Genomic DNA, 13,454 nt, shown 5'->3' with positions numbered 1-13,454 from the left:
GGGGCTCTATTTTCTTTCTCCTTTTGTTGACTATTACAACAGCTGTAAGGTATTGTTGTATTTTATAAAAACAAACACAAACCTAATTTCTAATAAACTATGTTTTCCTCAATTCATATTTTTTTAAAAAAGAAAAAGGCCAGGCACAGTGGCTCGCGCCTGTAATCCCAGCACTTTGGGAGGCCGAGGCGAGTGGATCACCTGACATCAGGAGTTTGAGACCAGCCTGGCCAACATGGTGAAATCTCGTCTTTACAAAAATACAAAAATTAGTGGGGCGTGGTGGCGGGCGCCTGGAATTCCAGCTACTGGGGAGGCTAAGGTGGAAGAATCACTTGAAACTGGGAGGCAGAGTTTGCAGTGAGCAGAGATCATGCCACTGCACTCCAGCCTGGGCGACAGAGTGAGACTCCGTATCAAAAAAAAAAAAAAAGAAAGAAAGAAAAGAAAAGGAAAAGGAAAAAAAAGACCTTTAAAATAAATTAAGTCTCTATACAACTAGGATTCCAAGAGTAAATTAAATTCTGCCTAATAAAAATGTCAATTTTAGCCTGGGCAATGTGGCGAAACCCTGTCTCTACAAAAAAATTAAAAATTGGCCAGGCGTGGTGGTGTGTCCCTATAGCCCCAGCTACTCAGAAGGCTGATATGGGAGGATCACTTGAGCCCAGGAGGTCGAGACATCAGCAAGCCATGATCATGCCACTGCACTCCAGCCTGGGTGACAGACCAAGACCCTGTCTCAAAACACATACACACACACGTCCACTTCAAAGAAAGGACACTTCTGCTTACATGCCCCAGATTTTTAAAGGTGATAAAATTTTAAGGAAACAAACAAAAAGTATGATAATAAAGGCAGCCATTTTTTTCAACTCCCACACCTTAGGTCTTAATCAATTCCTCAAATTAAGATAAAAACCTATTTAAATACCCCCAAATGCATAAGCCAACATAAGCAATTATTGATGTATCATCCTTGCCACTAGAAGTTTTAATTCACCAATACTGAAAATCAAAAGTTTCATCTAAAATGCTTTCAATACCTAGAAGGTTTTTCTGAAAATGTCATCCTAGTATCTCTCAAAGAATTTCAGACAGACAAATGAAAAATCAATAAAGTATAAACTATAAGGCCAAGAATCAGTTTCAAGTGCTTCCACAGTGAGGCCTGCCCTTTCTTGCTACTTTTGAACCTAGTCAGCATATGAAGAGGCCTGGGCTGACCTCCTGAATGGGTGAGACATGTGACCCAGTTCTATCACTTCAGCCCACCTCAGCCAACAGCCAGGTATCGGCCAGGTATCCTGCCAACTGACTACAAACACAGGTGCAAATCCAACCCAAATAAAATCAACTGCCAAGCAGAATCACGAGCTAAATAAAATGGTGGCTGTCTTAAACCATCAAGTTTTAGGTTACTTTGTAATGCAGCAAAAGCTAACAAACACAAAGGTAAGGTTTATATGTTCTATCATTTACTTTAAAGGCTTACTGCTAGTCAAATGCCACAGGAAGTTTTTTCTCATGCTGTCTTTCTACAAGCTTCTATCCTATGCCAAGCTGGAGTGATCCTTTCCTGTTTGTTTCAGGATCATGTCTAATCCTACCATTCCATCTAAGGAAAAAGAAAATACGATACAGCATTCATAAAAATCTCCAGAAAACTCTGGAAATGTGCTGTTCAATATGCAAGCCATTTGCCACATATGGCTGGTGAACATGTGAAACATGACGAGGGCCACATGTTGGAATGAAAATACTTTTGGATACAGTGGAATATATAAAATATATTATCAAAATGAATTTCACTTGTTTTTATTTTCTATTAATGTGACTACTAGAAAACTTATGTGAGATATGTTTATATATAATGTAAAGCTCTAGAACACATCTCATAGCAGTACTTGATTTACTATACAAAAAACAAACCAGGCTGGGCATAGGAGCTCACACCTGTAAACCCAGCACTTTGGGAGGCTGAGGTGGGTGGATCACTTGAGGTCAAAAGTTTGAGACCAGCCTGGCCAACAGGGCGAAACTCTGTTTCTACTAAAAATACAAAAATTAGTCGGGTGTGGTGGCACACACCTGTAGTCCCAGCTACTCAGGAGGCTGAGGCAGGAGGATTGCTTGAACCCGGGAGGTGGAAGTTGCAGTGAGCCAAGATGGAACCACTGCACTCCAGCATGGGTGACACAGAGCAAAACACTGTCTCAAAAAAACAAAACAAAACAACCCACACAGAAGAAAACAACAACAACAACAAAAAACCCACACACAAAAAAAACCAAACCAAACAAAAACAAAAAAACTCACAAACCAAAAAACATGGGCTAAAATCAGAATTTGAGCCTCGTGTTCAGCAACTGGTCCTTGGGCAAGCCACTACACTTCCTGGCTCTGGATTAGTTTCCCTACTTCTATAAAGAGAAGGCCAATTTAGGCAATGTTTAAGACTTTTTTTCTAGGTCTAGAATATGAAGTTGTCAAAGTTAGTGAGCTTAAAGACTGAGCTATTATGTCTCCCAGCACTAATGGTACATACAATATGCATAATTTCTACCTCATAACTTAATACTTCATTGTATTAATGTAAGGTTTCAGAGGATTTGCTTTACAACCATATGTGGTTGCCTCTATTAGATACTAAGTTCCTTCAAAACAAGAGCACCACTTTATACTTCTCTACTGGTCCACAGCCTCCAGGACAGACTGGGGCACTGAAGGGCCAACCAGTAAACTGATAGCATAATTTAAAATGGTAGTAGGTGGTCAAAGGCAGTGTTCGGACAACAGAATTTTTACTTTCCCCTTCATGTTAAGTTTTCTAAGGAAAACAATTCCTTATAACTCTGAAATATCTTAGTGTAGATGTAGAGTATACAACATCTGAATATATAAATCAAGAAAAAGAGACAAGCAGAAATGCTTGAAAAATAACTTACTTGATCACTGAGAAGAGAGTCCTAAAAAGCTGAATAAAAATTTCATTGCAATCTTCCAATTCAAAGCAGATGTTATATGATTTAACCCAAGCTAAATTCTTAAATAAATAAAAATAATTATTGAATTATACATATATAAACAGAATAGTTATATAATAAAAATTCAGTAAAAATTAATTTTTAGTTAGAAACATATTAAAGTCTATAAAGACTCAACATATAAAATTTTAAGTGTTAAATTAATCACATATTCTGACTTGAAAAAGATATATACCTGATGGCATCAATTTTCTCAAACTGAAAAATACTCAATATTTTTAAGTTGGTAGATATATTTACACACAAAATTTAAGAAGCAGTTAAAAAATCTGTTTCTAGAATAGAAAATAATAAAAATAGAAAGATACAAACAAAAGGCATAGCTTCAAATAATCTACAGTTTTTCCATCAGAATATACTTTATCTCTTCAGGATAGGAAGAAAAATAAAATAATATTTTCCTTATGAAATGTAAAAGACATTATAGGCTTTGAACAAAACAAAAAGACTCATTTTACATTACAAAGTTAACATGAAGAATTTTCTATCATGTGAAATAATATAACAGTTATTAAATAGTTTTTGGTTTTTTACCTCTAATAAATAAAAGTATCTATTAAACTGTGGACTCTTCGTATCCTCCAAACCTTTTAACTGTCTGGTAATAAACAAAAATATGTCCTGTTAAAAAAAATAAAACATATTAGACACAAATACGTTTCTTTCACAACACACTAATAGTATGTAAATTTATTATTTGTGTACAAACTACAATAAAAGAAAATTCTCCTTTAGATGAATGTCTTGGGATTGGCCTAGTCTATTATTCAAAATGATTCAAAAGATCCAATCAAATAAAATTATACTCTCAAGAAGCAAAAATAAACCACAAATCTTTAGGCTTTCTCTTTCAGAGAGGACCACGGGCTCTGTATCTCATTATATTTTCTTCTACTATCGTGCTTTCACTTTACTATCTCCACCTTGCATAGTGGCAAAAACTATCTTCATTTTAAGGAGTTGGATATGAGTATTTCCATTACTATTTCCTGCAAGTAAACAGTAATTTTTAGCCAATGTTTTGAAGTTGATGTATGACTACGAAGTTGAGTGCGTAAAAAGGCAAAAGACTAGTCCAATGGTACTATGTTGCATGATAGTCTTTCATTTCTTAATAAGCTTTCTTTAGAAGTTTTAACTCACAGTAGTATCAATATAATACAAAATAATTTTAGGACTATTTTTAAAGAAAGCAGCCTACAGGATTAAAATTTGCCAAGAATAAAATTATTCAAAATACAAAATCTCCTCAAGAGATCAATATGAGTTCCACAAACACTTGAACAAAGGCAGAATGACCAAGATGAGCTATAGCTTTGCATGCTGAATAACTTATAGGGGAAAATAGTCATATGAATATGTAAATTCTGGTATGCTATTATTTTTAAAAAGTATCATTAATCTGCTATTTATCCCTGGAACATAGCCATCTGGGCTTTTGTGATGTATTAACCCGAAAATTGGATTTGAGCACACAGGGACTAGTTCTGAACTACACCTTTCTATGCTTCAAATCAAACAACCAACTAACCCAGTTATTTGTGGAAATACTAACTGAATGAATAATTTTGCAACTTATGATATATTCTTAAGATGAAGAGACTAATATGAAACCTATGTTCATAAAGGTAAAATATAAAAATAAAAGTATACCTTCTGAACAGCGGTGAATGAAAAATATAATGAAATGAAAAAGACTGTATTTACCTTAAGTTTATCATGGGAAGTATATGGAGCTTCCGGGGCATAGATACGAAAGATATCAGCCAAACAACATGCTACAAGGAGACGCACATCTTTATTGGGGTTCCTGAGGAAGAATTCAGATGCAAGATGCAAGGCTAGTGGGAGATACTGCTGTTTTTCATCTTCTGAGTCCTGATCCATATCCATAAAAGTTTTCACTACCATCTGTAAAAATGTACAAAAACACAAAATAATCAACTCCTGGCATTTAGAAATCAGTGGAGGATGTAATTTTTTTTTTTTAAAGTCATTTCCATTAGCAATCAGTGGCCACCAGACAATTCAGTCAACTTTTTATATATCTTCATTTAAGAATTTCAGAAAAGATCACAAGCATGAAACAGCTAGTCTAAAAAACCCATAAACAAGTATCAACTTCTTAGACACATTATCTGAACTAGCACCTCATTTATGAAGAACTTAAGCCTCTTATTACTCATTTTAAATCTAGCCCAGGTAGTCCCTGGCCCCATGTGGACAATAATATTCATTTGGTATTTGGCAACATCATTGACTATGTTTCTTTTATATTTTATGATTAAAGGTGCATTGTTTAGGCTCCTTAAAATTGCTATTTCATTGCATGCTTTAATGACTTTTACATTTCACAATAAAAAGTCATTTTCCAGGCTGGACAACATGGCAAGACCCTGTCTCTACAAAAAATACAAAAATTAGCTGGGTATGGTAGCATGTGTCTGTAGTCCCAGCTGCATGGGAGGCTGAGATGGGAGAATCCCTTGAGCTCAGGAGATGGAGATTGCAGTGCCCCAAGATCACACCACTGCACTCCAGACCAGGTGACAGAGACACTGTCTTTTAAAAAAAAAAAAAAAAAAAAAAAGGCATTTTAGAATAATTTTAATGCAGTTGTATTTCTAATTAAAATATTTAATTAACCTGTTGTTATTTATGGTTATAAATTTAACCAACACACACCTTGGAATCATTATAAAATGCAAAGAATCATGAAAAAAATAATAAAAGAAAAATCCATAATTTATCAACTCCAGAAACTACTATTCACATTTTTGTGTACTTTATGCTGGCCTGTTTTCTCTGTAATTATGCAAATAACTATAATTCTTTATGTACCAAATCACAATAATTTCCCCAGACCTTAAAAATTATTCTCTAATTATAAATCATAGTTTACTTAATCTGTGTGTCTTAAACTGAGTGTCAACTTGATTGGATTGAAGGATACAAAGTACTAATCCTGGGTGTTTCTGTGTGAGTGTTGCCAAAAGAGATTACATTTGAGTCAGCGGGCTGGGGAAGGCAGGTCCACCTTAAGCTGGTGAGCACAATCTAATCAGCTTCCAGTAAATACAAAGTAGGCAGAAAAACGTGAAAAGGGAAAGCGGGACTAGCTTCCCAGCCTACATATTTCTCCTGTGCTGGATGCTTCCTGCCCTCAAACATCAGACTCCAAGTTCTTCCATTTTGGGACTTGGACTGGCTCTCCTTGCTCCTCAGTTTGCAGACAACCTATCGTGGGGCCTTGTGAATTAACACTTAATAAACTTGGTCATAACACTTTATGTATTATATTTTATTTGCTATTACATTATTTCTATTTATTTGTAATTATATGAAAGAAACTGGCTTATAACTTCTAAAGACAACCGTATCAGGTTTTAGTACTAAATTATACTGGCTTGAAACAAAATAAGCAGTAATCCCTCTTTTTTTCTATTGCAGTATATCAAAAGTGTGCTAGTAAGGCTGGTTTTATTTCTTCCTTAAATAGTTAGGAAAGTATGACTGATAAAAGAAGGAATCATAATGGAAATAACAAAATATTTTGAACTGAATTATAATGTAAATATGAACTACCAAAACTCATAAGATGCACTTACCACTGTACTTAAAGAAAATTTATAATCTTAAATGTGTATTTTACAAAAGAAAGAATGAAAAATCCATCATCTATATTTCCATCTGGAGAAATTAGATAAATCCAAATAAACTAGAACCAGGGTTTGTGAAGCAAAAGATAGAGAAGGGCTGGGTGTGGTGGCTCACACCTGTAATCCTAGCACTTTGGGAGGCCAAGTCAGGAGGACTGCTTGAGCCCAGGAGTTCAAGACAAAGGTCTGGCTCTGCCGCCCGGGCTGGACAGTAGCACAATCTCAGCTCACTGCAACCTCTACCTCCCAGGTTCAAGAGATCCTTCCACCTCAGCCCCCTGAGCTGCTGGTACTACAGGCACACACCACCGCACCTGGCTAAGTTTTGTACTTCTTTTGTGTGTTTGTAGAGATGGGATTTTGCCATATGTTGCCCAGGCTAAAAAATATTTTTAAATTATTGCTATCTAATAAACTATCCCAAAACTCAGTGCCTTAAAACATGAACATTTATCATATGTAGTTGAAGAATTGGAAAGTGGCTTAGCTAAGTTGTGTGGGCCTGGAATCTCTCAAGAGGCTGTACCTGGTCAAGGCTGCAGTTATCTGAAGGCTTGAATGGGCATGGAGGGTGTGTTTTGAAGGTAACTCATTCTTACGGTTCTAAGTTGACACTGGCTGTTGTTGAAAGGCCACAGTTCCTCACTACATGGGCCTTTCTTGACAGCTCGAGTGAAAAGGCAGTTAGTTGGTTTTCCCCTGGTGCGAGATCCAAGAGAGCAAATCTGAAGTGGCAGTCTTTTATGATCTAACCTTGAAAAGCATACATTGTCACTTCTACCACAGCCTGCTGGTTACTCAGGTCAGCCCTGTTCAGTGTTGTTCGGAGTAAATACAAGGAAATAAGGATCATTCAGGGCTATCTTGGAGCTATATGATACAATGCCTTCTCATATATATACCTTGTATAGTCTTCTCCCACAATGACTCTGGATTTGGCCATGTGACTTTTTTTTTTTTTTTTTAAAGAAAGAGTCTTGCTCTGTCGCCCAGGCTAAACTGCAGTGGCATGATCTTGGTTCACTGCAATCTCTGCCTCCCAGGTTCAAGAGATTCTCCTGCCTCAGCCTCCTGAGTAGCTGGGAACTACAGGTACTCGCCACCACATCTGGCTAATTTTTGCGTTTTTAGTAGAGACAGGATTTCACCACGTTGGCCAGGCTGGTCGTCAACCTCCCGACCTCAGGTGATCCACCTGCCTCAGCCTTCCCAAATGCTGGGATTACAGGCATGAGCCTCCGTGCCCAGTCTAGGTGACTTATTTTGACCAAAGAGACATTAGTCAGCCTGATGCAAGAACAGGCCTGATAAGCATTTGTACATTGAGACTGCAATGCCCCTATGGGAATGTACCCACCATGCTATTAGGAATCCCAGACTATTCAAAAAACAGAGGCTGTGTATATCACATAGACTACGTGGAAGAGAACTAAGGTGACCTAATTGAGTTGTCATCTAAATTTAGCCACAAGAGTGGCCCTGTAAAAGCAAAGTGAGCTTCATAAATATACACAATGAAGGGGAGAAAACCTGTGGTGGCTGTGAAGGTCCTGATGCCATGTATGTCAAACTGGTATCTTCCGATGGTCATGAATTTATTATAAAAAGAGAACATGCAGTGCTAAGCGCGGTGAGTCACACCTGTAATCCCAGCACTTTGGGAGGCTGAGGCAGGCGGATCATGAGGTCAGGAGTTCGAGACCAGCCTGGCCAATATGGTGAAACCCCATCTCTACTAAAAATAAAAAAATTAGCCAGGCCTGGTGGTGCGCGCCTGTAATCCTAGCTACTCAGGAGGCTGGGGCAGGAGAATCGCTTGAACCCAGGAGGCGGAGGTTGCAGTAAGCTGAGATCACGCCACTGCACTCCAGCCTGGGCTACAAGAGCAAGACTCCATTTCAAAAAAAAAAAAAAGAGAGAGAGAACATGCACTAACATGAGGAACAATCAAAAGCCATGTTGAAGCCGAGCACAGTGGCTCATGCCTATCTATAATCCCAGCACTTTGGGAGGCTGAGATGGGTGGATCACATGAGGTCAGGAGTTCGAGACCATCTTGACCAACATGGCGAAACCCTGTCTCAACCAAAAATACAAAAATTAGCCAGGTATGGTGGTGGGTGCCTGTAGTCCCAGCTACTCGGGATGATGAGGCAAGAGTATCGCTTGAATCTGGCAGGCAGAGATTGCAATAAGCCAAGATCGTGCCATTGCACTCCAGCCTGGGTGACAAAAGCAAAACTCTGTCTCAAAATCAAAACCAAAACATGTTGAGTGACCCAGATCAGTTTGCTGAGAATGAAATCATTGAGGGCAATTTTAGAGAGATCTGTTCCTGTGTGCTATCAAAAGTATGTATGTATTATCAAGAATGGTGGCTTGCACTTATAATCTCAGCTACTTGGGAGGCTGACACAAGATGACTGCTTGAGCCCAGAAGTTCTAGGGGGCAGTGAGCTAGGATCATGCCAATGCATTCCAGCCTGGTGACAGAACAAAACGCTATCTCTAGAAAAGTAAGAGTTAAAGTATACATATATTTTACCTACAAGGTTCGCTACACTAACAGTTCCACTGAGATTTCTGAATTCCCACTTGCACTTGATATTGCACTGGAACAGCTGATGGAGACTTCCCAGATTGTTATTAAATTAAAATAAACTGTTAAAAAAAAAAAAAAAAGTGAGCCCGGCAGGCACCACATGGAAAAGAAGGACCACAAAGTCTATTGAATAATTGTTTCTTACAATTCTGTGAATAGACTTTGTGGTCCCTTTAAGCCACTAGATTTTGCTTTACCACACAGGAACACAAATGAAATTCCATTCATTCTTCCCTTTTTTTAAATATGTCGTTCTGTGCACATTTTTAATGTGCTGTACTGAGGCTAAAAACTACATTTCCTAGATTCCCTTGCAATGGAGTTGAAGTCGTAATTCTGGTATAGCCCATCAGAGGCACTTATTTAAGATTTGGAAGGTGAAAGTTCAGAAGAGGTGGTGGTGTAGTTTCTGCTGTTGTCATATGGCAAGTATGGCATGAGGTGGTGTGTGTGTGTGTGTGTGTGGGCATGCACATACACAGCAGCTTTCTACTGACTGGGTGTTAGTACTATGAAGACAGAGGGAAGAATCACCCATTTTGTGCTGGTACTAATCTATTAAACTGCATGAGGCTCTGTAGCAAATTATACCAATGGTGACTTCCTAATCACTGGATTACGGCTAAAAGTGTGTCCCTACTTAAGAGCTCCAGGGTGGCTTCCTGATTTCCCCCCCTTTCTGATTAGAGCGAATGATTCAGCTCTTCTTGTGGGCCAGCTATATGAAGTGTTCTGGGAGTCTAGTCCTGTAAGCCTGAATTAAGGGTGCTCTTCCAGCAATTCCAAATCACTTTTTAAATACCAAGTTCCCTGTCTGCTTAAAATAACGTAACTAAAGCTTGACTGGTATTTGAAACATGACTCTGATTTTCTCAGATCCTTAAACACGTCAGAATCCCCTGTGCCCTTTGGGCCTTTTTAAATGCTATTGGCTCTTTGTAGACTAATCTCTTCTTACCTCATCTAATTTATCATACACTTATGAGAAACAATTTCTTGGTATGTCTGTGTGAGGTTTTTTCCTGTGGATTGTGTTTTAATACCCTCTGGCTATTTATCTATTGTGGTCTCAGTATTTCTTTTTGTCTTTGAAGAAACGAGCAGGAAAAAATCAAAGTATTTTGCCCACAGCTAGATTTTTATAATATTGATAAAAAAGAAACACTAACACCAATACTATTAATAATGATTAACATTTACTGAATATTTACACTCCAGCACTCTATAAATATTTTTTGAGACAAATTAACTCAAAATTAAGCATCTCTTCACGTATTTGCCATCTACTCTACATTTTCTTGGTGATATGCCTCTCCAAATTTCTTTTTTCCTTATGTGTTTTCAGCTGTCATTTATTCTGGGTACCAATCCTTTATCAGATATGTGTATTGCAAATATTTTCTCGCAGTCTGAGGCTTGTCTTTTTTTTTTTTTTTTTTTTGAGACGGAGTCTCACGCTGTTGCCCAGGCTGGAGTGCAGTGGCGCGATCTCGGCTCACTGCAAGCTCCGCCTCCTGGGTTCACGCCATTCTCCTGCCTCAGCCTCCTGAGTAGCTAGGACTACAGGCGCCCGCCACCGCGCCCGGCTAATTTTTTGTATTTTTAGTAGAGATGGGGTTTCACTGTGGTCTCGATCTCCTGACCTTGTGATCCGCCCGCCTCAGGCCTCCCAAAGTGCTGGGATTACAGGCTTGATCCACCGCGCCCGGCCGTGGCTTGTCTTTAACAGCATAGAAAAATTTAACTGATGAAGGATTAATTAATGTAATCTAACTTTATCAACTATTTTCTTTTATGGTTTGTGCTTTGTGTATCCTACCTAAGAAATCATTACCTAACCAAAAGTTGCAAAGATTTTCTCTGTTGTGGTATGTATGTATGTATGTATGTATACATACACACACACATAGGTTTAAAAATTTGCTAGAATAACTCACAACTCAAGGAAAGCACTATATTTTTATTTATTATTTATTTATTTATTCGAGACGCAGTTTTACTGTCACCCAGGCTAGAGTGCAGTGGCACAATCTCAGCTCATTATAACCTCCGTCTCCTAGGTTCAAGTGATTCTCATGCCTCAGCCTGCCCTAATAGCTGGGTGAATACCACTATGTCTGGCTAATTTTTTTGTATTTTTAGTAGAGATGGGGTTACGTCATGTTGGCCAGGTGGGTCTCGAACTCCTGCCCTCAGGTGATCTGCCCACCTTGGCCTCCCAAAGTGCTGGGATTACAGATGTGAGCCACTGCACCCTGCCTGAAAGCACTATGTTTATTGTCACAGTTTTATTATAAAGGAAATACTTGGAAACCTAAACAGGATTGAGCAGGCTCGATCTTGGATGGTAGACCACTGGGGAATACCAGGTGCTGTGAGTTAGACGGAAAAAGAAACAGAAAATAACAAGGTGGAAGAAAAGTATATAACGTAAGAACAGTCAAACTGAAGAGATACATAAGCCAAAGTCTTGGGGGTGAAGAGGGGTGTGTGGATGGGATGGGGACACAGAGCTTCATGTCCTCTTCTCATGGAATCCGGACGTGTCATCCTCCCAGCACATCACTGTGTTCACCAACCAGTAACCTCCCCTGAGCTTTAGTGTTCACAGGATTCACTGGGCTTTACGACATAGGCATGAATGATAAAATCAAGACTGAACTCAAATCTCCAGCCTCCCTCTCCTCCTGGGAGAAAGTTCCAATCCTCTAATTTAAGTGACCAGCCCCATCCTGAAGTTATCTAGCGCACTGCCAGAAGCTGCCTCATTAGCGTAACAAAGATACTCTCACTTGGGAAGTTCCAAGGGTTTTTGAGGCTCTGTGCCAAAAGTCAGAACAAAGATCAGATAGACTATTATGTCATATAATTTAAATATGTCCAAATTATTGTACAGTAATTCAATTATACCCCAATATAGCTATTAAAATTTTTTTTCTAATTTTATTTTTTGAGAAAGGTTCTCACTCTGTTGCCCAGGCTGGACTGCAGTGGTGTGATCAGTGCTTACAACAGCCTCAACCTCCCTGGCTCAAGGGATCCTCCTGCCTCAGTCTCCTGAGTAGCTGAGACCACAGACGAATGTCACTATGCGCAGCTGATTTTTATTTATTACTATTCGCAGTGATGGGGTCTTGTTATGTTGCCTAGGCTGGTCTCCAAATTTTGACCTCGGGCGATTCTCCTGCCTTGACTTCCCAAAGTGGTGTGAGTTACTGTGTCCGGCCAAATGACCTTTTTGTAAGTCCAACATAGCAAATGAGAACTCTCACTCACTTTTTAATTGAAATGTAAGTTGGTACAACCACTTTGGTGCTTTCAGTTAATCAGAAGACATGCATGACCAATGATTCAACAATTTCACCTCTGGTGGTGCCCTAAAGCAGTTAGAGTATGTATACAAGGATGATTGGAGTGTTAAGTTTAGCCTAAAGTTGCCTCCTTGCATAAATTCAGCCTAAAGGATTCTCCATACATAGTGAGCTGTACCTAACCAGACTGTAAAAAGACTGTAACCTACTTTCCTACCAATCACACAGAATTGTGGCCAATTGTTCAAACCGTGATCAAATAAGGCAAACGCTGAGTTGTAACCAATTCAGCTATTTCTGTACCTCACTTTCGTTTTCCGTATATCACTTTCCTTTTTCTGTCCATAAATGTTATCCGACCACTTGGCAGCTCTGGAACTGTTCTGAACCCACTCAAGTTTGGAGGGGGCTGCCCAGTTTGTGAATCATTCTTTGCTCAATTAAATGCTGTTAAATTTAATGTGCCTGGGCCGGGCACGGTGGCTCACGCCTGTAATCCCAGCACTTTGGGAGGTCGAGGTGGGTGGATCACCTGAGGTCAGGAGTTCAAGACCAGCTTGGCCAACATGGTGAAACCCCATCTCTACTAAAAATACAAAACTTAGCCAGGCATGGTGGCAGGTGCCCATAATCCCAGCTACTCAGGAGGCTGAGGCAGAAGAATTGCTTGAACCTGGGAGGCAGAGGTTGCAGTAAGCCAAGATCACGCCGTTGTACTCCAGCCTGGGTGACAGAGCAAGACTCCATCTCAAAAATAATATGTCTAAAGTTTTTATTTTAACAACAGCAATGTGGTTTGTAAAAGCCAAAAATCTACAAGTGAAAAATGTCAACA

The 13,454-nt window shown here is 39.0% G+C and overlaps 1 protein-coding gene across 1 annotated transcript in view; it reads right to left on the bottom strand.

The window, feature by feature from the left end:
• Window positions 1-13,454, bottom strand: part of LOC105487964 (PDS5 cohesin associated factor A) — a 170,830-nt gene that overhangs the window by 109,980 nt on the left and 47,396 nt on the right. The window contains exons 3-5 of the mRNA XM_071093702.1: window positions 4,755-4,958; window positions 3,582-3,668; window positions 2,949-3,046 (exon numbers count right to left, since the gene is read on the bottom strand). Of these exons, the coding sequence (XP_070949803.1) occupies window positions 2,949-3,046; window positions 3,582-3,668; window positions 4,755-4,958 (389 nt within the window). The remainder of the gene's footprint in view (window positions 1-2,948; window positions 3,047-3,581; window positions 3,669-4,754; window positions 4,959-13,454) is intronic.

Source organism: Macaca nemestrina, chromosome 3 (genome assembly GCF_043159975.1).
Source record: "Macaca nemestrina isolate mMacNem1 chromosome 3, mMacNem.hap1, whole genome shotgun sequence".
Classification (NCBI taxonomy): Eukaryota; Metazoa; Chordata; class Mammalia; order Primates; family Cercopithecidae; genus Macaca; species Macaca nemestrina.
The sequence above is the reverse complement of the archived record's forward strand: the minus strand, read 5'-3'. Positions and strand labels throughout refer to the sequence as shown.